Source organism: Pteropus medius, unplaced genomic scaffold, assembly GCF_902729225.1.
Source record: "Pteropus medius unplaced genomic scaffold, Ma_sr-lr_union100, whole genome shotgun sequence".
Classification (NCBI taxonomy): Eukaryota; Metazoa; Chordata; class Mammalia; order Chiroptera; family Pteropodidae; genus Pteropus; species Pteropus medius.
This window is the reverse complement of record NW_024349798.1, coordinates 9,313,536-9,338,495: the sequence shown is the minus strand read 5'-3', so window position 1 is coordinate 9,338,495 and position 24,960 is coordinate 9,313,536. Positions and strand designations below refer to the sequence as shown.

Sequence of the window (24,960 nt, the reverse complement as noted above, 5' to 3'; positions counted from 1 at the left end):
GGGAGACATGGGCGTGGGTGGGGGCCGCTGGAGCTGCACACGGAGAGAAGCCAGGAGGGTCTCTGGACTTCGAGGGGCAGGCGGGGAGGAGCCGTGCCAGGCGAGTTCCTGCCTCCTTCTCCCAAGGGGCCCAGACAACCAGGGACGGGGCACCCACAGCCTTGACCGAGATGAGGCTCCTGTGGCGATGGTATGAAACGCATTTGTATGAAACGCATTTGTCAGCGGTCGGCAGACGGGGGCGGCATCTTTCCCTGGCTGCTACTGGGGGGCAGTGACAGACTCCAGAAAACCATCGTCATCACAAAAGGCTCATTTGCCACATTAAAAAAAATGACAACCTCTCAAGCACATCAGTGCGGGAGCCTCTGGTTTTATTAGACGGTCACAGGGACAGCCGAGGCGTGCGGCCTGCAGAGGCGCCGTGCCGCGGTGCTGGTTCCACACGCACCTTCCAGAGCTCCTGCAGCGGACAGAGAAAGGGGCCCCAGGTGTGCAAACGAGGCTTCGCAGTTCCACAAGGGGACGCGACTCGCGACGGAAGGACACGGGAGCCACGGCAGCTCGCGGACCACTGTGCGAGCAGGGAGCCTGCTCCGGCTTCTCCATGGTTCCGGGCTGTTCTTCCTGCTTCACTGTGGAGGAGAAGCTGGATGGACAAGTCCCAGTATCAATCCAGGAGGCATCAGGATGCCACACGATCAAAAGGGACCGGAAGAAAGGTGGCGAGTTGCCACAGTTCTTCCGTTTGGGAAGGTCTCTAGCGCCACGTACCACGGCTGCTAGATTTAGAGGGAGCTGACTTTTTCAGTCACATGAAGCTGCTCGTAAGGCTGGCAGCTGAAGCAGGTACAGAAGCGCGCCAGGTTCCTGGCGGAAGCCCCGTGTCCTCACCAGCAGAAGCGGCCTCTGTCTGCCGTCTACCAGGAGGCGACGCTGCCCAGAGGTGGTAGAGGAATAAACGGAAGCGGGGAGTGGGACAGTGGAGACTGATAGGAAAAACGGGTTCATTGGAAGTATGGTGCAGGAACAGCCTGGACCACCGGAAAGACTAACGAGTGGGTCCTAGAGCAAATTAAGCCTGAAACGTCACTGGAGGCGAAAAGGACACAGTTGAAGCTGTCCTACTTCGCGCACACCACGAGGAGGCAGGGTTCTTTGGAGGAGACAATAATGCTGGGAAAAACAGAAGGCAGCAGCAAAAGAGCAAGACCGAATACGAGATGGATCAGCGCTCTAGAAGAAGCCAGAGGTCTCTGTCTACAGGAGCTGAGCGGAGCTGTGGCGGACAAGACACTGTGGACACCGCTCAGCCACAGGGTCACCAGGAGTCGGAGCCGACTCAGTGGCACGGAACACACGTCCTCGCCCAAATGCAGAGCCACGCTAGCTCTGAGAGAGAGGGCCCAGCATCACCCCCTCCTCCTTCCTCTCAGAACTGGGCCCAGGTCTCCACAGGCCCAGAGAAAGGAGGCCGCAGCCGAAAGGTAGAGACCACGAGGGACGTGAATTCTCGACCTCTGGACATCTACAAATCCAGCTCCTGGAGATGTTCAGGGAGTTTTAAGGGTTAATTTTGGCTTTCCCAAACTCTCCCAAGTGCTGGGTTTAAAAACAGTGACAGGAAGTGCCGTGGCTGTAGGATGAAGTCCCAGCTCTGCCATTTCCCGGCTGGGTGACTCACCGTGGCATGAACTGAGACAGTGGACGAAAAGAGCTTAGCATGGCACCTGCACAGGTGTCATTCGGAGGATTACTCAGAGGCCTAACATGCTGGAATCCCCTCGGGCAGGGTCAGAAGGGTCGCCAGTCACTAGACAGGCCTGCCTAGTCCCAGAGGCCAGCTATTTGCTCAGTGAAGATGTGACCATCAGCACCAAAGTCCCTGCATCAGAACAACCTTCCACCCTCGGTCCTGCTTCCTCTGGGTCTGAACTGCCCACCGGAAAAGCACATGCTAGAAAGTCGGCAACTCAACTGGCAGGCCCTCCCCGGACACGGCGACCTTTGAGAGGAGGGTGAGATCCCACCACGGGCTTCGCTAAAAAGAGCGCTTTGCCCCGGGAGTCGACGGCGTCACAGCAGAACGACATGTGGCCCCCGGGCGGGCGGCCGCACCTACCAGCTGCTGGATGCGCTCGTACATGAGGTGCTGCGGGAAGGAGGCGTCCACCGGCTCCACTGCAAAGCGCAGCTGGCCGTCCTCCAGCTTCTCCAGCTGGTGCAGGCAGGAGCGGAAGTGGTCGTAGGCCTCGCACGTGACGTCCAGGTGACTCAGAGTGAAGTTCAGCCTGCAAGCGAGCAGCAGCCGACCCACTGCCCGTCACCACGGGGGTTTGGGCGTGCCCTCACGGTTCGCCCTCCCGCTGCCCCCGCCCTCCCTCACTTCGGTGGGTCTCCACTGAGCGCCTACTGTGTGCTGAGCATCTGCGCACACTTCCTGCCTGAGCCTGGAGGGCAGCCCGGGAGGTGGAGACGCTACCACCTCCATTTTACAGATGTGGAAACTGAGGCTCAGAGAGGTGGACTCACATGCCCGAAGTCACACCACTGCCCCGAGGAGCTACGAATTGGTGCAAGAGGTGGCCGCAGACCAATGCCTAAGGCCGGGGCTCCGTGTGTGCCTGCATGGATGCGGCGCGTGGCTTGTACAGGACTTCGTGTGTAACGCACAGACAACGCGCAGTGGCCGAGGGCAGTGCAGAGGCCTGTGAGAGCCCGGTGGCCAGAGGGAATGCCGCTGGGAAGCTGGGCGAGGTGGCCGAGATTTCGGAGGTGGTGACTTCAGAACTGAGCCCTCAGAGAGCGTCCCCGGCCCGGCCACTCACACTGTGCTACGCTCTAATCAGCAACAGGATTCAACTTGAAATTCGAACTCTTCACCTTTTTTTTCCCCTTTTCTTTCCAAAATCTTTTATCATGAAAAATTTCAAACACATGGAAGGAGTGAGAACAGTGTGATGCATGGCCAAGCTTCAACCACTGTCAACTCACAGCCACTCTGTCACCCCTGCCCTTCCTCCAGCGCCAGATGAAAAAGCAAGTGCCAGACATCACAGTACTCCTTCTGTAAAGATGTCCGCGTGTATCTTGAAAAGATAAAGACTCTTTGCGCCTAAAATAAATTCAACAATAATTCTTCAACATAAAATATCCCGTCAGTGTTTAACTTTTCCTGACTTTTCGATTTTTTTCCTAATGGTCTATAAAACCAAAATCCAAGTGAGGCCCACATGCGGCGCTTGGTCACCCGTGCCCCGAGGGAAGTCCTACGCAGCATCGACACAAACGAAGGACGCGCCCGTATGGATGGCTTTGTACAGAGCCGCGACCGCTTCCTCGCTTCCACAGGGCGAACTTCTAGAACTTCTAGAATGCCGAACTGCTGGATGTCAGTAGTATGTTCAGTTTTATGGCTTTTGCTACGTATTCCGAACTGCCTACAGAAAGCTGACGAGCCTAAGAATCAGCAAAAACTGTGCAGAGTGTTAAGCACTACGTCTCTCACAAGATGGACGCTCCACCAGCGGGGACCCTAAAGTGTAGGACGCTCGCTCAAAAGTGTCCTGGAGGGGCTGTGTCTGCAGCAGGGAGAGGACGGAGACCTGGGGCACCTGCAGAGACCGATGGCGTCCGGAGGGAAGGAGGAGAGGCCCCCCCGCCTCAGAGTGTGGTGGCCACGTGTGTCACTCAGCTCTGGCGCACGACCTGCCCTCACGTCCTCATCTGCCCGCTGACTTGCTGTGGCCTGGAAGGTCCCCTGCCTCTCGGCCTTCCTCTCTGCATCTGAGGAGTGGGGGTGCGGCGCCCACACACGGGTGGGGCTGGTATGTGGACTGAAAGAGGCCACGCGTGTAAAGGACGTGTGACAGGTGCTCGCTAAGTGAGTGCCGACGACGCCGATGAGAACGTGTTTAGGAGGTGGGTCCGGCTCTCGGGACACCAGCGTGGCCGCCCCCACCCTCCCAGTGCGGGCCTCACCTCTTCTCCACGGAGAGGATGGCCGTGCAGGCGTTCTTCAGTTTGTGAGCGAGTCGGTAGAGTGTCTTAAACAGAGCATCAGTTAGGTCATCGTCATAAAACACTGCGAGGAAGAAAAAAGGCATCAGCAGAAAACATGCAAATACCGCAGGCGCCTCTTCTTCACGTGACCCCCACAGACGCTAACGGCTGAACCCCTACAAATGTGGCAGCGACAGTTAGCATTTTTCAATCTTTTTTTTTTGTACTTAGCAATAGTTAGAGTTAACACTGCATTGTGGAAGTGGCAGGAACGTCTTGGAAAGACGCTTCTAAAACGGAGGGAGCTCCGTGGAGGGGTGGGGACGCGTGCTTGGCTACGTGACGAGGACGGTGCTGTGAGGGGAGGCCCTTCTTGCCTTCAGCCGCGAGCAGTATGGTGGTGTGGTTGTACAGGTCGGAGATGTCCTCTTCTGACCAGCTGAAGGGGACCTTCGGGTCTGTGAAAGAAGAAAGAGTTTTGCGCTCCTTCCTTCGTCTGCAGGCCACCGGCTCTGGGACCGACTGAGAGAGGCTTCAGGAGATATGGGGCTAGAGGGTGTTCAGTGGAGTGGGCACCACCAGGTGGCCCCAAATACTGGTGCCCTGGCCTCGGGGACATCGCTGCCTGTGTGGAGACCCACGTCCTTTCTGCCAGGGGTGGCCTCAGCCAGGGAGTGGCAGGTGCGGTTTGGCCACCTGCTGCCTCAGCAGATAGCCGGGCAGAACACAATCTGTACCTGCCTCCACAGCTCCTGCCCCGAACTTGCTGTGTGACCCCAAGAAAGGGCCCTCACCTCTCTAGGTTTTTGTACTAGAATGGACATAATCATGGGTCCCTCAGAGCCTGGCCGGGGAGGCGACAGAACCTAAAGTATGCTATGTGGTTAGTAGGTGACAGGTACTCAACGAGCAAGGATTTTCTTCACCTGACATCTCACAGGGAAGAGAAAAGTTTTTGTACAAAAGAAAGAGCAAGCACGCAGGTCTGAAACAGTTTGTATAAGGAATTTAGAAAAGCCTGCCATCCAGGGCCCCGAACTCACGCGGCTGACTCCCAGCCGTGGGCAGAGGACAGGGCGCCAGTGGGAAGCTGCCGCCTGGCGCCACTGCCTGCAGGAAAATGGCCCAAGCCCTGGACTCTGACAGACTTGGGTTCACACCCTGACCCTGCCAAGTACCAGCCGTGGGACCCTGGGCGGGCACTTAACCTGAGTCAGTCTTCACTCATGACTCAGGAATCATGGCAGCTACTGGACAGTGACGCTGTGAGGGCTGATGACAGAATGATCGTAAGGTGCCTGGGACGCGGCAGGTGCTCCAAGAATGACGCCTGCCACTCTTCAGCCAACGGGGCGAACCTGCTGTGAGCCATGGATGTGGCAGCAGCTGGGATTGTGCTGTCAGTCAAGGCCACGAGGCCCCAGTCCCAGAGGTATTACTAGGAACCACCGAATCAAATGGGACCCGGGGAGGCAGACACGCACCTGTGCAGAGGCCGTCTTTCAGCCAGTCCAGTTCTCTGACCTTAACTACACCGTCTATAAAAACACAAACAGAATTCCACAAATTCTATAATCCATTAGAGAAAAGAGGAACTTTTACATCGCACACCAAAACCCACACACCCACCCATCTTCTCACCCTCGTTACCCTCTCTCTCTCCCTCCCCGCTTCCTATACATCCATCTTCCCAGTCATCCATATACATCCTCTGCCTTCTTTCCCTCCTTCCATCCATCCACCATTTTTTGAGTGCTAAGTATCGGGTCCTGTGCCAGACACAGGGAAGACAAAGCTTTATGAGACGTGCGCCTATCCTTGGGGACCCGCAGCGGAGGAGACACTGGCGAGTTGGCAGACGTTGACGAGGCAGTGTGGCCAGGTGCAGAGGCCGAGAGAGGGGCTCTTGGGAGTGTCCGGGAAGGCTCGGGGGAGGCGAGGCACACCTGCTCTTTCCTCCCGGTCCTTGCAGACTGCCTGCTGTACGCTGGGCGTTCAGTAAACAACTCGGCAGTGGGGACCACACACAGACAGGGCCCCTGCCCTCATGGAGCGTGTGGTCTAGTGGGGTGGCAGACACCAATCAACTAGTTGCACAAATGTCAAATGCAATGGTTCAAGGTGTCATGGTATCTTAGGGGACTATGACCTCACAGTCTGGAGACCTGAGCATAGTTAGGAACCGTCAGGAGGAAGAGGCGGGGGAACAGCAAGTGCACAGGCCCCAAGGGGAAGGGAACCTCCAGCAGGGCCGGGATGGCCGGAGTGGAGGGGCCGCTGTGGGGGAGGGGCCGCAGACGGGCAGGGCCGGCACCTGCAGGATCCAGGACAAGCCCAGGAACTGGGAGAGCAAGGGGAAACCTCTGGTAAGCTGAGTGACCTGATCTGAGCCTGGAAAAGGTGCCCAGGGCTGCTCGGCCGAGGACAGTCTGGGCAGGCAGTCCAGTGAGGAGTCGGCTGCTGGCATCGATCATGTACGCTTATGCCTGCAGGCGGTGCAGGAACCTGATGATCAGGCAGATGGCAGGGGTAGGGGATGGCAGGGGTGAGACATTCTGGGCAGAGGGAAGGAAGCGCATGTGAAATGAGTCCTTGGCTCATTAGCTATAGAGCTGGACAGTGAGACTGTCAGGCGAGGAGGCAGGAAAAGCTGGCAGGGGCCAGACTAGGAAGTGTGGGAGTCAGAGGGAGAGCTTGGACTTTACTCCTGGAAAGGGTCAGTCTTGCATCTAGAAAGGTCACTGTGGATGCTACACGAAAAGGAAGCTTGGGCGGGTCAGACAAGGAGCTGGGGTGACCAAGTAGTGGGCCACTACAAGGTCCAGCAGGGAGAGAGCTGAAGTAGGACGTAGCAGTGGGTGTGGGAAGATGATTCAAGGACAGAGTCATCTCGGATCTGAAGGACCGGAAGGAAGCTACGGGAAGGTGGGACTGGTCTGCTGCCTGCTTTCACCTGGGTATACGTGGAAGTAGGCGGAACCCCGTCTCCCAGGGTCACAGTCCTGGGTGTTTGTCCCACCTGCCAAACAGAGACGCCTCCCTCCCAGGCAGAAGACCCGCTGGGCCTCACCTCCAGACGCAGTCAGGTGGCTGTTGAGGGCAATGTTTTGTTGGCACATGGCCAAGAGATCTGCACCAACATCTGGAACGACAGAAGGGCATGCCATCAAGTGCCAGCCATTGTGACACTTTTGTCTCCGTGTTTTTTTGCCTGGAGAGAGCTGTATCAACAGTGTGACCGCAGAAATGTGTGCAGCTGAACTGGAGTGTCTCCTGTGTGTTTTACTGCCAGAATTAACTACGTTCCCCGCGAGGCTCTTTTTAACGATCCTTTCTTTAAATAAAAGACGATCACCCTGGTGGGCGCAGATTCTGTGCGCGCTCCGGAGGGAAGGGGTGACAGCTCCCCTTTTATACATTTTTAACTTCACGATGAGCCGGTGTCATGGTTCCCATTTCACAATGAAGAGACTCGAGCAAAGTCACGTATAACTAACGAGAGCAAAGGCTGGGGTTTGAACCCAAGTGTCTCTGTCAGAGCAGATTCAAACAGGCTGGAGGTACGCTCTCCTGCGCATGATTCACTGTCACTGCTGCCCATGTCTCCCCCGAGCCCTCTGCTACTCTGACCAGGTGGGGCTCCCTATTGTTCTATCAAGCAGTGGAACCTTGCTTGGGGGTGGGGGAGTGGGGAAGAGCATATAGCACTTAGCCAAAAATTCATTTTCCTTCAGGAGAATGCATGTGTGGAAGGTACTGAAAGTTACTGTTAATGACACCTGCCTGGCCCACTGTGGCTGTGGATGCCCCCACGCCACCCACTGCAGACTCCCCAGGGCCCAGACCATTGTCTCCATCCCAGGAACCATGCAGAGCCTGGTAAATGGTGGGGAGCTCCCTGCTCATGGAGGGAACAGCTCTGTCCCTTCTGCTAGGCTACTGGGTGAAGAGAATGTTGGTGGTGTGTGCCTAATAGCACACGACTGGTTCAGAAGTTTTTAAGCCTCTGTGATAGTTGTTGTCAAAACGAATCTTGTGTGGGATGCTAACATATGAAACAGACGAGAGGGGCAGCTCTGGCTGAGTGAAGGTGGGAAGCCCGGAGCCCTGGGGCTGTTCTTCCCCGCTTAGCACCTATGACCTTGGCCAGCCAATTGACCTTAGCTTCAGTCTGCTCATTTGGACAAAGGGATGGTAACACGGTCCCTGGTGACTGCAATGGTCGCGAAGTTACGACCAGGTGCTCACGCATGCGAAAGGCTGTGCTAACTGTAATGTGTCATCTAAACACAAGCTCTCTTCTTCACCCTGGTGAATCTCTCTCTCGCGATAAGACGACAGGATCATATCTTATTAGGCCGCAGGCACAGAACACAGCTCTTGGGTGCTGTATTATGGCTTGACGCTTCCAAGTGCTCGCTGGTAATCTACACGAAATTGTCAAGGAGCATCGAATAGGGTGGCGGCCTGCAGACTCCTGACCAATGATTCACTCGGGAAATCTGAAAAGTCTGCCCAAATCAAGGCGATCCTAGCTTCCCCATTCCTATCTCAGGAGCAAAAGACCCGGGCCATTGAAAACGTGAACTAGGAATCCATGAAATGCAAACCACATCAGCAGATACCATTTTCAACGAGCAAATTAACTAAAGACTTAAAATAGAATACCTACCTGAGGAGATACTAGTCTCATAAACCAGCACGTTGGCAAGTCTGGGGTACATGGTTGATGGCACTGCACTCATCGATTTGCTAGTTTTCATTAACTATGGTTATGCACGATGTTATCACTGGAGGGAACTGGTGAAGGGTAGATGGCACTTTCTGTAATATTTTGGCAACTTCTGTGTGAATCTAATATTATTTCAAAATTGAAAATTAAAAAATAAATCATTTGGCAATGTGTATTAAAAGCTTGAGAAAGGCCATACCCGTTTTTAGAATAAAGATTAACTGACAGAGTTGCATAAAGGTGCTCATTGTAGTGCAACTGACATATGTAAAAACAAACAAAAAAACAAAAACCCACCAGAAAAATATGAGAATAACCAAAATGCAGTTAAAAAAAAAAAGAAAGAAAGAAACAGTATTTGGATGGTTCATATTTATAAATAATTTTTAACGACATGGGAAAATAGTCTTAAAAATGTTTTCCAGTATTTTTGGCAGGAAACAGCACTAAACTGTTTGCTTTGAGATGTTATTTGGGAGCATAAACACACAAAAGAAAAAGATTGTAAAAGAAGTACGCAGTTAAAATATAGATTCTAAAACATAAGCTCCTTGAGGACAGCAACCTGATCTGCTTTATTCACTCCTGGAACTCCTGGATCTAGAGCCATGTCTGGCACATAGTAGGTGCTCAATAAACTGCATATGGTTGAATGAATCTGGGAATTATAAAATTATGAGTAATTTTTATTTGCTGTTCTACAAGTTTTCCACTAAGAGTAAGCAAGGTTTCCATAACTGGGAAAAAAACCCTCAAATTTGTTTTTAAGTCTTAGGCACATCTCATGGTTTTCTGAGATGTTTGCTCTTTCACGGACATGTGAGCAGAGGTACCAGCACAGCTGCTAGAATCTTCTGAAGCCAAAATGGGCCCTGCGCCTGCTGGGTGCTGTGGCTGCCGAGGACTGGGTGCTGCTGGGTCATCCTGACATTACCGGGAGCACAAGAGAGGGTGGAGAAGACCAGCGGAACAGGATGGCAGAGTCAGTAGCGGCCGACGGCCCATTTCTGGTTTCAGCCCCTCACTCCTTCACACAGCCGGCACGTGCTCTGAGACGGCGGGCATTACCTGTACAGTACACTGTCTGCGCCACGGTGGCTGCGACAAGGCTGGTGAGCCCCGTGCCCGCCCCGAGCTCCAGCACGGTGCGTCCCTGGAAGAGGTCCCACTGGAACAGGATGTAGTCAGCCAGGAACAGGGCACCCCGCCACACCTGGAGGGAGAGGGACAAGGAAGGACAGGCATCGTGAGGCTTGGGAAAGACCCGTCAGGGCCACAGGAAGTGGACGGGACCTACCCACCTGCTTGCCAACATCCTCCAGGGGCGTGGCCATGGTGTGTTCTGGACAGGACAGAAACCAAAAGAGAAAGGGCCACCGTGAAAATGGGGATGGACAGAACACAGACAGGACACACGGCAACCCGCACACACAATGGGCACTGGAGTCAGGCGTATCAAGAGAAGCAGAAACACAGGCCGTGTTACCAGTCAGGAGGGGACAGCTGAGCGTCACTCACAGACTGCGGCTCACGCTCTCAGATAACTGGATCTCTTTGTTCCAGTCTGAAGACCAGGATCACAACAGGCGTGGTCCAACTTCCACACCCGCACTCCATTTTTCATGTTCAATAACTGCATTCTACAATTGCCATATTTATATTGTTTTGACCAACTTTGCGCTTACAGTAATTGCGACTCATTTCAAAATATTTTCTCACACTTGGAACCATGCAAGAAGTTAACAAAGTCAGCTTCGAGTTGATACTCTTTTTTAGGTGAGGAGAAGTGTGGTAAGTATTCTCCAGCACAAAATACATTAGGATAAAATCTGGTGGTGGGAGCTGGGGGAAGAGGATAGATCGAGGAGAACAAGGAATGATGGCAAACATTTTTGCTGTTCAGTAAGAACTGGCTCTTGTATTTTTAAGCAAGATGGCGACGGCTAGCAAATTAAAACACACAACACATGCACGGCAGGGTAACCTCGCACGCTCACGGGACTGGCACGCACCCAACCACAAGCTCACGACAAAATGGGAAAAGGGACCGAGGGACGGAGCGAGGGGTGAGAAGAGCAAGGGCGGAAGCAGTGCGGTGATGCGGCCGCACTGCTCTCCACGAGGGCCTGCCCCAGGCGGCGAGGTGGCAGCCCACGCTTCCCTTCTTTGTTGGTCCCCTCGAGCACTCAAGGCATGAGCATCTCACTGTGCCAAGATGGGTGTTTAAGGGTGAACGCTATTCGTACAGCTGGGGTCCGGAACATAAGCCGACCCCTCTGTCTGGTGCTCAGCTGAAGCAGCAGCTGTCTGTCCCCGGGCCGGGTGAGGAAATGGCTCAGTGCCGTCCTCCCGGGGACCTGGGCTACTGCTCTGAGGGGTTCTCCAGGATAGATGTGACCAGATTTCTGCCCTTGATGCAGACTTAGAATCTGATCCCCGAATAAAGGGGGACTAATTATTGCCACCAGCTTCTTGGCCGGACTTGATATTGTGGTCTGGAAGAAGGCACTTTTCATAAATGTTTTCGGAAGGACTTCAGATTGCTGAAGCCCAACACGTGTCCACTTAGTCTGAAACTAGAACAAAGTACGTCCACTGACTGCCGACAAGTGTGCCCTCACTGAACATTTACCGGATGGCCGCCTCCCTTGAGCCAGGCCTGGGGCTGGGGGCACTGAGATTTTACGTGATCCTCACGACAGCCTGTGAAGCAGTGACTGTCACCCCATTTTACAGATGAGGACACTGAGACGGAGGCTTGGCATCACATTTGTCAAAGTTACGAGGAAAGTGCACGTTCTCTGAGCCAGGTGCTGTGCTAAAGGCTGTGCAAACGGCACCTCATTTATCCTCAAAACTACTCGACGTAACAAGTTAGCTTAAAAGTGAGGAAGACGTGTCTGGGGAACTGGAGCAGGCCGCCTGAGGTCACAGAGCTGGCACACGGCAGACATAAGCGTCCAGGTCAGGTCATCTGCTGTTGGCCTGCCTCTCTCCTAAGTGGGGAGAGACATTCCCCTTAAAGTGGGGAAGGCCCCAAACAGGTGCCTAGGGACCCAGTTTTGCAAGCACAGGCAGAGGCTCCCTGAGTGAAGGGTGCAGAGACGTACCTGGCAGGCTGAAGACTCCTGGGTTTGTGTTTGTGTGTGTGTACGGTGAAAAAAACGGGGTTCTCATTTCTACAGCCCTACTCTGTACCCTGGGTGTCAGCTGCCATGCCCCACGCCCCACCCTTCCCAGACTCTGCAGGCCCTGTGAGTGGCTGGTGTCTCCCCTCACGTGGGCCTCCCACCTTCCACCTTTTCCCTGTAGTCTGCCTGGCTGAGCCTTCCCGGCGCCCTCTGCTCCCTGACCCCAGACACCCCCACCAACGGGATCTTGGTCAAACTTGGTCATTCTCTCCAAGGGGTTTTGTGGCCACAAGCTTTGCCCCACCAGCTGTATTCAAAGGGTGATTGGCTTCCCCTGAGAGAACATGGACCGAGCTCAGACAAACCTGCGTGGGAACCAACTTTTGTCACGTTCCAGCTGCGTGACCTGAGTCAACTCCTCACAGCTAGAGCCACAGTTTGTGTTTTTACAAAACGCAGAAATAACGTCATCACCTCATTCGTGGGCCTCCCTAACTGGAGTGAGGCTCGGGGTGGGGGAGGGATGCTCCTGCCCCAGTGGAAAGTCACCGTTTATATTGAAGCAATTCCAGTGGCATCGTAAGAACATGAAAGCCTGGCCTGAGAAGCACACCCATGAGAAACTCCGGGGTTAGCAAATGGGGTGAGACAAATTGTTTTAGAATCTGATCTGTATCCTGCCCGGATCAGGGCAGAGTCTCTAGACCTGCAGGAAACTAGACTCTTCCCCAGCCAGTCTCCCTCTCCTCACTCAGGTCAGTTCCCAGGAATTAAAGCTATCGGCAGCTTACGTTTATTGAACAGTTACTTGTGTCAGGCGCTGTGCTAAAAGCTTTACATGAGCCATCTCTCTTAGATCCTCACAATCAGAGGTTATGCTCATTGTACAGACAAGGGACTGAGGTCTGAGAGGTTGAGGGACTTGCTCAATTCACGGGGCCAGTGGAAAAGGCACGGGGTTCAGAATCCGACACCCTGAGTTCCAGCCCTGCCTCTTCCGAATTCTCATTGGGTCTCAGTTCCTTTATCTATAAAATGAGGAAAGTGATCATAATTTACTTTGAACCTTGGGTTTGTGGCTTCCTAGCAGGCCCATAACTAAACTTTTTAGGTTTGGATAATCCCCTGAAAAAGTGTGGAAAAGTACATTCTCCTTCCCCAGTGATTTATTTATTTTTTAAATCAGTTTCTAAAATGGGCCCATAACCTGAGAAAAACAGTTTGGCTTACGGATCAGAGGAAAAGGGTGGTCAGGAGAGTGACACCTGCTTGGCGCCTACCCTGAGTTAGGCCCCATAGTAGGCATTTTCCGGGCGTCATTTATTGTTATCACCAAGACCCAGGGAGGACAGTAACCCTGACCCCATTTCACAGGTGCAGAAACTGAGGCCCTGGCTGGGCAAGACACTTGTCCAAGGTCTCCTGCTTGTGAGGGGTAGAGGTCAGTTCAAAACCCAGCTGTGGAATACCAGAGTCCAAGACCCCACTCCATGTCACATTTTACAGACCGAAGAGCTACAGCTGCAGAAAGAATAATCAGGAGTTACGGCCTAAGGTCAAGCACGTGATTACCTTTCTGCTGTCTTCCCTCAGGCCAGGGAGGGACTGACTGACGGGTGAAAAGGAAGGTGAACTTCCAGGCATCATGAGACGCGGGAATGGGCAGGTGGGGCGCCCGCAAACCAGCCCTCTCCTACGGGACTTTGTTCTTAGCTTGCAGGATGGTAAATTACCCGAATGGGAGACACGCGCACACCGGAGGCCAAACACGTGCTGTGGAATAACCAAGCCTGCTGCTCCCCTCCTCAGGGAGGCTGAGTAACGAGGGCTGAGAGCGAAACGAGCCATCACTGAGCCCTGCGAACAGAACTGCGCCATGTTCTGACCACGCAACGTGGATAAGATGGGCTGTGGCATCAGACAGACCTGAGTGTGAATCGTGGTTCTCCCACTGACTAGCTGTGTGACCTTGGGCAAGTTCCTCAATGTCTCTGAACCTCAGTTTCCTCCTCTGTGAAATGGGAATACTCATCCTTGGAAAGGCCATGAGGGCCAGAGGCTAATCCACAGAACACATGGAGTACGGTTCTGGCGCGACCTCCACGTCGCCCCACTGGAATGATCTAGAACACAGCCTGCCTGCACTGGCAGGCACTCAGTAACTGCTCAGCTAACAGATGGGTGGCTGGATAACAGAGCTGCTGTTCTGTCTGTCTGCTTCTGAGTGTCCCAACTGACCCCCCAACCCAGGCCAGTGCCCAGGTTTACTTGGGACCTCAGGCACATTAGGGACCCTGGATCTCAATGAACAGACTTACACCAGAGCTCTCCTCCCCCAGACGAGCACTGTTAGGGGTGGCAAACATCCTGGCTATGGAGACGAATCACATGGACTCAGAACTGTCCTTACTAACAAGCTGCATGGCTCTGGGCCTGTCACTTTCTCATCTGTCCCACCCCCCTAGAGGGGGCTGTGAAGACTACATGAGGTGATAAAGGTAAGCTATCGGAACACAACTGGTGTTTCTGCAGCACTGGCTCACTTCCTGCCTTAGATCCTTACCACCCTGGCATTTCTAGGGATTTGAAATCCTGGCATCGCAAACCCTATGCCTGGGGGGGTGGACCCTCCTGACCCTGCCCAGTGAAGCCTCTGTCCATTCCACTTCTGCTGCTTCATCTCCTCCCCTCTTCTACTCGGCTCCCAGCCCCCAGGTCCTGCTCCACTTGATTGGCCCACAAGACTCTTCCAGATTCACTCTGGCTCCAGAATCTCTCATGGTTCCTGCTGCCAGTCAGGGTGGCTGAGTGTTCCACACCCCCTGCCCCTGACACACCTCCCCAGCAGGCTGAGCTGGGTCAGAACGTCGATGCGGGAGGCAGCAGCAGCAAGGCTTCCTGGAGGAGGTGATGGCTAATGGCTACGACACCCTGGCTTGGGCCTGAACACAGAGCCAATGCTCAAACACACTGTTCCCTGATCAACACTGTGGTGCTACCTTGGTGGCAGGTGAGCAAAGCCTTTATTTACCTATTTTGATGATATCGTGGGTGCTGTTCTCTTGTGCTTTGTCTCCCAGGACGTCATCTTCTTCCTGCGTTAGAATCATGGGGTGTACCTTGTCTCTCGGGGGCACTGTGGGGTCGGGGTCAGAGGCAGCCCGTGGTCTTCTCACGACGTCCAAATCCCCATCCTCGTCCAGCTGAGCTCCCGCCCCCTCCTGGCCGGCGGTGTCAGCGCAGGCCTGGAGGGAAAAACCCTCACTGCTGCGGCCTCTCCCTCTCCGGCCTCTCCGGGGAGGAGACCCGGTGCAGACTGTCCCAGCAGGAGTCTCCTCTGTGGGAACAGCTCTGTGATCACCACCCTTAGCCCCTGAGACTGTCCGAGAGTCTTGGCTCCACACAAACTTGAACTGGGACAGGAAAACTGAAAGGCAAGACGAAACATAAAAGGACACTATTTCTAGCTGTCTTTTCTTTCCCTTCCTTTCTCAGAAAATTTTGATTTCCACCTGGAAAGAGTCTTAAAGGCCAGGTGGAGAGATACTAATGCCAGCAGAAAAGGCCCATTTGATTCAGCCCTGACACAGGGGCCACCAAAGCAGCCAAAACCACCACCAAGAGCAACTACCATTTAATGAGCACCTACGATGCAGGCGCTTGGCCCACTCACAATGTCTCATTTAATCCTCAGTCACTACGAAGACGGTACTATCAGCTGTTACAGACGGGGAAACTGAGGCTTAGAAGTTAGTGAGCTGACAAAGTCACACAGCTTTGAAGGTGGCTGAGGCAAGACGCAAACCTAGTCTGCCTGACTCCTAAGCTGATCCTCCTCTCGCTACACTGTTCTGCTCCTTACGGTCTAGAGGACAGGAAAAGGTACCAAGTGTCCCTTACATCTGGTAGCTGGGACAAGTTTCTGTAAGAGTATGTGTGCCAGGAGAGGCGGGCTGGAGGTGGGAGGTACAAGGACTGGAGCAGACAGTCCTAGGCTGGAGTCCTCCATCTCTCCATGCTGTCTGACCCTGGGCAAGTCGCTTACCTGTTCTGAGCCTCAGTTTCTGGAATCCAGGTAACCAAACTGAGACATGAGGGAAAGGGGAGTTATCAGTCACACCAGAATAACAAGTTAATACAGGGTGATGGGACCTGGGGAAGGTGGCCAGGGAAGGCCTGTCTAAGGCGACGTCTGAGGAGCCGGGGCTCAGAGGGATGTTCTGGGCGGAGTGAAGGGCTAAAACAAATGCACAGAGGGAGGAAGGTGTGTGCACTGTGTAAGGGACAGAAAGGAGCAGAAAGCAGCCGCAGAGCAGTGGGCGGAGAAGGAAATAAGGGTGGACGCACAGGCAGGGGCTGGGTCGGTCGGGCTGCGCTTCACAGGCCAAAGCCAGGAGTCTGCATTAATTCTAAGAGCAAGGGGAAGCCACTGGAGGGCCTCAATCAGGGCAGTGATGTGATATGCATTTTCAAGAGATACTCTTGCCTTCTGGGGAGATGCGTGGGAGAAACCGCAGGAGAAAACCCAGGGAGCTCTGGTGGGAGGAGCTGGAGGCAGCTAGCAAGGGATGAAGGCAGCTGAGCTGGGTAGGGGCAGAGGAAACGAAGGGCAGTGGGCAGATGGAGCCCCAGTGTCCTGTTTTCCCTACTGGACCTTGGGCTCCCTGAGAGAGCTCAGGGGTTCATTCACTTTTGCATCAAGTCCTGGGCCTGGCACACAGTAAGCGCTCAGGAAAGCACAGGAGCGTACTCGATGAAAGAAAGGCACTTAAGAAATGGTGTGAAGATAACAGTTAAGCAATCCAGTCTTCCCTATCTTTCCCCCCTAAAATGAGTATGAGAAAGCAGAAAACCAAATGGAATCCATGGGGGGCTGGGACCGTCCCCAGGACCTTACCGGGCTGCCCCATGCTGTTTAGCCGCACCATGAGGTGTCTCTGGTTCGGAGTGTAGAGGTGAACGTCTGACAGCACAGTGTCGCTTTTGAAAGTGACCTCATCCATGGCTGGGGTGCGAGCCATCTACCATGGCCCGGGCTCCACATTAATCTTGGGACGGCAGCACCTGCGAGGCAAGAAGTGTCCTCAGTACAGCCGGTCCCTAAAAAGGCGACACGGTTAACATCCCCCAGCCAGGTTGTAAATAGCTCTCTATCACCCGGGGGTGAAGTACTTCCCTTTCCGATTCTCTTTTAAGTTTCCCTAAAAAACAAAGTCTCCAAGCCTGGGCAAGGGAGAAGAATCCAGCTAGAATTGTGTTGTTTTGTTTGCACTGTATTCGTTTTCATAGTAGTCTTTTATTTACGGCAAGGAATCTGAATTTCCATTTATACCGGTAAAGTTTTTTTGCCTTTTTTATTTTTTCCAACTTTATCATGAAAAATTTCAAGCAGACAAGGAAGTTGAGAGCGTAGGATATAAACAACCATAAACTCCCACTGATCCAATGATCAACATTATCGTTTGCGCTCGCTCTATCTGAGCTGTGAGGAGTTGGGCTTCAAGCCTGTGGGAGCCCAGGTTTCAACACAGGGCTCCCTCTGTTGAAGGGAGCACCCTACCCAGCTCCTCCGCCTTCCCCAGAAGCTTACCCCAGCACCGGCCGCCCATCGGAACTCGCCGACCATCCTCGGAACCCGCCGACCCCTCTCGTGCTGGGTTCAAAGGGCCGCTATAATAGGCGGCCTGCGCAGGCGTGGCCCCACCCCCTCTGCGTGGCTGCGTCCGCACCGCCCAGTGGCCACGCCCACTTGCCAGGCCGCGCATGCGTACTGGGGCCACCGGCTGACGCGAGCAGTCCTATCTCTGAGTTTTGGGAGGCCCTGTAGTAGAGGCTGAGGTGAGGTGCTCCTGTCACCTGCCTAAGTTTGCTGGGATGGCTGGCCTGGGTGGGACTGGTCTGCGTTTGGGGAGCTGTCAGATAACTCGCCCTAGGTCACTCTGCTACTAAGTAGTGAGGGTTGGATTCCAGCGTGGGTTAGTAGGATGCTAGCGCCTGTGCTGTTAACCAGCCTGCAGCTATTTATTAACCCTTTCCCCATTGAGAAAAGAAAAAAGTGCAGCTCGCTGCCAGTGTGAACATCACACGTAGGAATGCTGCATTTTCTAGGATTTGACATTTTCAGTGATTGGGAATTACTATATTTTGTAAACGGAAATACCACTACTGAAAACAGAATGCTATAAATAGAATGATGTCATTTGTTTCCAAAGACTATCGATCTACTAGAGCGATGTGAAAATAATCACAAAAGCGAGATGTTGTGTGGCGAACTTTGAGGGTAGGGTTAGCGCTCTAATCCGTGAGCTTTCTTGGAGTAAACACTGCAGCTGCAAGTGTTGCTGGCGAGTATTCTCCAGGCAAACGGGAAATGGGTTAATTATTGTTGTCATCTTTGCTCTTAGTACTTATTAATAATAGCTGGTAGTTATTTCATTCATCCACTCATCAAGTCCCCAATGCCAGGCTAATGAAGAATCTTAAGTCTTAAGTGGAATATAACAGCAAATGAAGTTTAAAACAAATGTTCCCCTCAAGTGAACTTCCAAGCACAGAGGACCACGGATGTAAAATGTATGTGCACCTGCGTGTCTCACATGCACACGCACACGTACACACACACACACACATGCACGAACACAGCACCTCACTGGCACCCTTTGTCTTAATTATTTTTACATAGATTTTCTCTTTTCAATACAAAAGAGAGTCAACATCAATTTCATTGTTATCGTTGATAAAACATGAAGGGTTGATAGGGTAATCAAGCAACACAGATTTTTTTTCTTTAAAAGTGTTTTGTAAGGAAGTGGATTGTGTTTCCTGAACTCCCCAGGACAGTACACAGAGAGCCAGCTGGCCATCTTGGGATCCCATTGTAGTCCTGGTCCAGCTGTCCCCAGGGGATGTAGCTGCCAGAAGGGCATGGAGGAGGGTGTCTCTATATGTTTCTGAGTCTCAGTTATTTACAAGCCACTCTGCTGGCCCCTCTGCCTTTTAAGTTCTTTCTCCAGCCACACACCCAACCCTGAGGCTCAGAGAGGTGAAGTGACTTACTCAAAGTTATCCAGCTCCTGAGTGGCAGAGCTGGGATGCAAACTCAGTTCTCTGAAGTGTCTGAGTGAGTCTGTTCGATGGAGCCTTAGAGTGAAAGACCCTTTTAGCACCCCAAACACATCTCTTTCTCTGAGAGTCTTCTTCAAGGCTTGGAGATGCAAGAGTTATGGTGCTAACTCATGTATGCTGGAGTGTACATTACCCCTGCTGCCTGGGCTAATGACATTATGTATGCAACAAAGGGAAGATGGACTGAACTGCTAGATGTGTGATAAGAAGCCAGCTTGCAGGAAATTGCTATCAGGTGATTAGTATCAGCTTGGGTATTCAAAACACCCCTCTTTCCAAACGTTGTGTGTTTACCAAATGCTTAATGTGTTTTTTAATCAGTCCTAGAAGATTTTGTCCTCCTGGAGAGAAATCTCTTCCCCTAGGACTGCTGAAAGCAGATAATTATAATTCTAACCCCCTTGACTCCCACCAGCTTCTAACAGCAGCTGTTACAAATGCACAGTGATCACCTCTCTGGTTCCTGGTTCTGTGTGGACAGACACCAAGCTAACCTTTGGTTGGACAGAGCTGGCTTCAGATCCCTAGCACGATGAATCATAGTCACTCATTCAGCACATAATCATGGAGAGCTTTTCACATGCTAGGTACGCGGGCAAGTTACTTCTCTGAAACTTAATTTTACTTAAATTTACTGATAATAATACCTGCCTTGAAATGTTGTATGAATGAGTGAGATACAACATGTGGAATGTTCCGGGTGCAACCTTCTTCCACTTCTTGAGGTGATCTGACAGGATCTGGTGTATTTTAAAGAACCTACCAATTTCATTAATTTTACCAAGTCATATTGTTAGATAAAAAAAAGGCAAGTTACAGTGTCATATGTCCTGTATAATATTAGTTACGTAAGAAGAAAAAACTCACAAAATACAGTTTTCTCAGAACATGCATGTAATGTGAATGCACAGAGAAAATTCTGGAAAGATGCCTTCAAACTGAAACCTCGGTTTCTTCCTGGGAGGGAGCTGGGCTGGGGGTAAGTCCAAGAAGATTTCGTTTTAATGTTTAAAGCGCTGCATCATGTATCACTTGGATAGTTAGAAATTTTTTTAAACATGAAAATACAAAGGGGCTTTCACTGGTCAGATGTGGGACAATATGAGCATTGAAACAAATAATGGAAAGAATAAAATAATCATCCTCATCTATGTAAGTGGCACTCAAACAAATGGGCCTTTATCCCTTTGGACTGCTCTAAGAAAATATCATAGATTGTGTGGTTTACAAGCAACAGACATTTATTTCTCACAGTTCTGGAGGCTGGAAGTCTAAGATCAGGGTGCCAGGATGATCAGGTTCTGGTGAAGGCCCTTTTGGGGTGACACAAATATTCAATATTCAGGCCATAGCGAAACGCTTGTGCGCAAATGTTTATGAGAACACTGTAATAGAAGCCAAAAAAAAAAAAAGTCCAAACAACCCAAATGCCCATCAGCTGGAAAATGGAAAAATAGCAAGCGGTAATCCATATAATGGGGCATTTTCCAGCCGTAAAATGGAACCAAGTTCTGATATATGTTACGGTGTGGATGGACCTTGAAAACACGATGCTAACTGAAATAAGTCAGACCCCAAAGGCCACATATTGTATGATTGCTCTTAGGAAATATCTAGAAAAGGCAAAACCGTGGAGACAATAAGCGGATGAGATCAGAGCCTGTGGGGAGAGGGTAGGGGGAGAGAGATTGACTGTTCAGTGGGTAAGAAGTCTTCTCCTGGGAGACACACACGTCTTGGAACTCGACAGAAATGGTGGTGGTTAAACATTGTGAATATACGCGATGCCACTGATTGTATACTTTAAAACAGTGAATCTTATGTGAATTTTACTTCAAGAAAAAAAATCCATGAGTTCATAATGGTACTAAAATTTAAAAAATGTGAACAGGGAATGAAAGAATAACTGTAGAAGGAAAGATGGATAGAAATTTAGAAACACTCTTTAAAGTCACCATAATAGTGATTGATCCAGACAAAAGTCTTCAATGATGTTAAAACCATTGGGAAAAGGGCCGTTGTGGGACAGGAGAGTCACACGGGCCCTCGCCTGACCAGGCTGGCACCCTGATCTCTGCCTTCCAGCCTCTAGAACTGTGAGCAATGAATGTCTGTTGTTTATAAGCCGCCCAGCCTGTGGTCTGCTGTCAAAGCAGCCTGAATGGACTAAGATAAGATATAATTTACATACCATAAAATTCACCATTTGAAAGTGTACATATCAGTGCATTTAGTAAATTCACAAGGCTGTATAACCACCATCACTCTCTAATTCCAGAACATTCTCATCACCCCAAAAAGAAACCCCATGCCCGTTAGCATTCACTCCCCATTGCCTTCTCCTCTACCAACCACTGCTTTCTGTCTGTATGGATTTTCCGCTTTTGATATTTCCTATATATGGGATCTTACAGTATGTACTATTTTGTGTCTGGCTTCTTTCGCTCAGCTTAACTTATTTTCGAGGTTCGTCTATGTTGTAGCATGTATCAGTACTTCATTCCTTTTTATTTTAAAAAAATATTAAATTTATTGGAGTGGCATTGGTTAATAAAATTATATAAGTTTCAGGTGTACGAGTCCATGATACATCATCTGTATACTGCATTGTGTGTTCACCACCCAAAGTCGAATCTTCCGTTAGTAGTCAAATAATATTCCATTGTATGGATAGACCATATTTATTTATCCATTCATTAGTGGATGGACATTTGCATTATTTCAACTTTTTGATGATTATGAATAATAGCACTATGAACAAACATTCATGTCACATTTTGCATGAACATAAGTTTTCATTTCTCTTGGCTACGTACCTAGGAGTGGAATTGCTGGGTCCTATGGTAAATATGTTTAACTTTTTGGCAAATCAGCCAGGTCGCTTTCTGAAGTGGCTGCACATTTTGACATCCCTTTAGCTGAGTATGAAATTTCCAGTTGCCTGAAGTTTAATCTCCTTGGGGAACTCTTAGACCCAGTGTAAAATATATCCCTCTGAGTGGCCTTGGCGAGGACACTGGACCATTTATACACCGTGCCCCGCAGTCATTGGTTAGGGCTGCTAAGGATGTCACTTTTCTGGTCGACTGTGTGTGAGCAGAGTGACCCCAGAGACAGCCTTCCGGTGCAGCCGGTTAGAAGTCAGGCCCCTATGTTTGGTAGTGGTGGAGGAGGGGATGCAGTGAGGGATCTGTAGCATCTGCTACTGTTGTTCCTGTGAATTGTGTAGGACGACCCAGCCCGTCCTCATATCCTCCAGAGGGCTGCAGGTGGCCTGTTAAAACCGCACGATTTAGGGTCTGTAGCGGACTGCAAAGTATCCTCCAAAAATTCTTGCCCACCTGGAATCTCCAAATGTGGCCTTATTTGAAAACAGGGTCTTCGTAGATGTAATCAGTTAAGGATCTTGAGACAGAATCATTCTGGATTGAGGGTGGGCCCTCCATCCAGTGACAAGTGTCCTTATAAAAAGAGGAGAGGGTGCAGAGCGATGAAGGCGGCGTGAAGACAGACACGGAATTGGAGTGATGGCTCTACAAGCCAGGAAACACCTAAGATTGCAGGGGACACCAGGGCCCGGGGACAGGCGTGAAACCGATTCTCCCTCAGAGCCTCCGGTGGGCGCCCACCCTGCCGACAGCTCGATTTCAGACTTCTGGTGTCCAGACCGGTAGGAGAATAAATTCCTGTTGTTTTAAGCCACCCAGTGTGTGGTCCTCAGGAGTAATAGAGTTTCAGTTGGTTCGTGCCCCTAGGCTTTGCTGTCCCCGGCTCAGAGCGCCAGTCTAGCCCAGTTTCCATGCCCGTGGCCAGCTCTTCTCCTCCTGCAGTTCATAGCTTAAAATTCCCTGCTCAGATAGCTCCCAGCCCAACCTATCATATGTCACACCCTACCATCTGCCCAGGTACCTTTCTGTCACACCCCCGTTTTAGTTTCCGCATAGGCTTGTCGCTCTCTGGAATGACCTGTTATTTATTTTTTACTTGTTTACCTTCCATCTCTTGTGCTGTCGTGTAAGCGCATAACACCAGGGCTTTGTCTGTCTGGGTCATTATTACAAGGTGCTCACCTGTGCATGACAGGTCTCAGGGTCTATTTTGCAGAATGAACAGGAGACTGGAGACCCTTGGAACGCCACCGGAAGCGCTGTTGCCCCTGATGTCCTCGGGAGGTCGTGGCTGCAGAAAAGCTGGCCATGACACCCCACCCGCTTCCTCTGTGTGGCAGGGAGAAGAGGTTTTAGGATCCACTTAGAGCTGGATCAGAATGTTCTTTTTTGAGATGAGCTTAAGAAGTCACCCTGTTCTTCCCTGGGTCTGGCTTCGGGAGAATAATGAATGTTTCCAATAGTTGCAAGCCTGCTCTGATTTTCTTCTCCCTAGTAGGTTACCCCAGGACCTAGGATGCTGGCGGAGGCCTTAGAGCAGCGATGTGTCTTCCCAGCCAGGCTCCTTCCCTCCTTTGATTGTGGCCGTCTCCTAGCGCGGTGTCCTGTCATCATATCCTGGCACTTATTGCAGGCTCCCAGTGCCATCACTGGGGAGCTAGAGAGTGGGGTGCATCCCCTCTGAGACCTAGAGCAGCAAGAGTATGATAGGGTGGGGAGGGGTGCGGCTAACGCACTATCTTCCCAGGGGAGGATTAGCCACTTATCAACTGTCACCACTCAATGGCCCTTGTGGGTCTGTCATCTGATTTCTATTTCGTTTTATTTAAAATGCTTCTGTTTCCTTTGAGCTTGAGCTCGGATCGATCTTTTCTAGCTGACTCTGGGATACGAAGCCACGTCCTGGTTCTATTAACACCGAGATGAATGGAGAATGTGCCAGGCATCTCTCAGATTTTACCGCGACAATCTCGCGACCGAAGTACTCTTCCCGTTTCACGGATGAGGTCAGAGAGGTTGAGTCATGGCCCAATGTCCTTCCTTCCCTTCCCTTTCCTTTTCATTTCTTAAAACATTTTTCAAAGTTAATAAACTTCATTTTTTGGAGCAGGGTTAGGTTCGCAACAAGATTGAACGGAAAGTACAGAGATTTCCTATGTACCCTCTGTCCTTACTCACGCGCAGCCTCCCCCACTAGCAATACCCACCCCCCTCACCGAGTGGTTCACGCGTTACAACTGATGAACTTGGAAGTGACCTTCTACCTGTTCAGACTTTGGGCGACCTCTCTGAGCAGCTTCCTTCTGGGTGACCTGGGACAGGATTACTCAGTGCCTTCTCCCCTGTAATGCCTCTCCCTGCCCCCGCCCCCGCCCCCACCCCCAATGTCAGCAACCGTCCCCTGAGACGGGGAGTGGGGGCTGTTACTGCAGAATGTAGGTGGACCCTTTCCTGCCCCTTTCATTCTGTTCCCTGCTTTTGTCATGCATTTTTTCCCCCTCTAATTTGCATTTTCCTCTTTTCAGCCCATAATAATCCATGAGCCTTCAGAGCTCATAAATACACTTTGGGAACCCTCTGCAAACCGAGTGTAGTCCATAGAGAGCAGCCAGTGGGATCAGGGGATCGGGTTGTGGAGGGTCCCTATCTTCCAGGGTCTGCTTCAAGAGCAGTATTGGGAGGGGGCGGGGGTGAGGCCCCATTGCCTGAGAACTCGCACCGCCTGGACATACCGACCTGCTCCCACCCAGCAGTGCAGAATCCAGCGCCCACAGCTCTGGTGCCTGCTGCATGGTAGCACACATCATCTGTCATTCTCCAGGCTACCTTAAGAGGGGGTCACTAAGGCTAGCTCTGCTTTGCAGATTAGCAAACCAAGGCTCAGAGATGTGAAATCACTTGCCTGCAGTTGCTCAGCTCCTAGTGGGCCGGCCCAGGTGCGTCTGACTCTGAAAAATGGCTCAGAAAAGTGAAGTGGGTCTTCTAGAATGTGCTCCCAACTGTCTGGAGTCGGGCAGCCTCAGTGCCCATCTTGGCCCTGTCCCCTGTTCCCTGTCTTAGTCAGGTCCTCCCGGAAGCAGAC

General features: G+C 51.6%; 1 protein-coding gene across 6 annotated transcripts; it reads right to left on the bottom strand.

The window, feature by feature from the left end:
* Positions 1 to 353: 353 nt before the first annotated feature.
* On the bottom strand, positions 354 to 17,590 carry METTL22 (methyltransferase 22, Kin17 lysine). 6 transcript variants are annotated; one of them, XM_039885295.1, is made up of 12 exons: positions 17,456 to 17,590; positions 16,763 to 16,929; positions 15,911 to 15,949; positions 14,897 to 15,292; positions 10,036 to 10,076; positions 9,803 to 9,947; positions 7,073 to 7,144; positions 5,487 to 5,540; positions 4,380 to 4,460; positions 3,982 to 4,084; positions 2,123 to 2,291; positions 354 to 649 (listed from the first exon to the last, which is right to left on the bottom strand). In XM_039885295.1, the coding sequence occupies exons 2-12, from the start codon at positions 16,884 to 16,886 to the stop codon at positions 386 to 388; spliced, it is 1,488 nt and encodes a 495-aa protein (XP_039741229.1). In that variant the 5' UTR covers positions 16,887 to 16,929; positions 17,456 to 17,590; the 3' UTR covers positions 354 to 385. The 6 variants fall into 6 exon arrangements, with proteins under 6 accessions (XP_039741229.1, XP_039741232.1, XP_039741231.1 ...); XM_039885298.1 differs by having other exon boundaries at positions 354 to 463; XM_039885300.1 differs by having other exon boundaries at positions 616 to 635.
* Between the last annotated feature and the right edge of the window lie 7,370 nt (positions 17,591 to 24,960).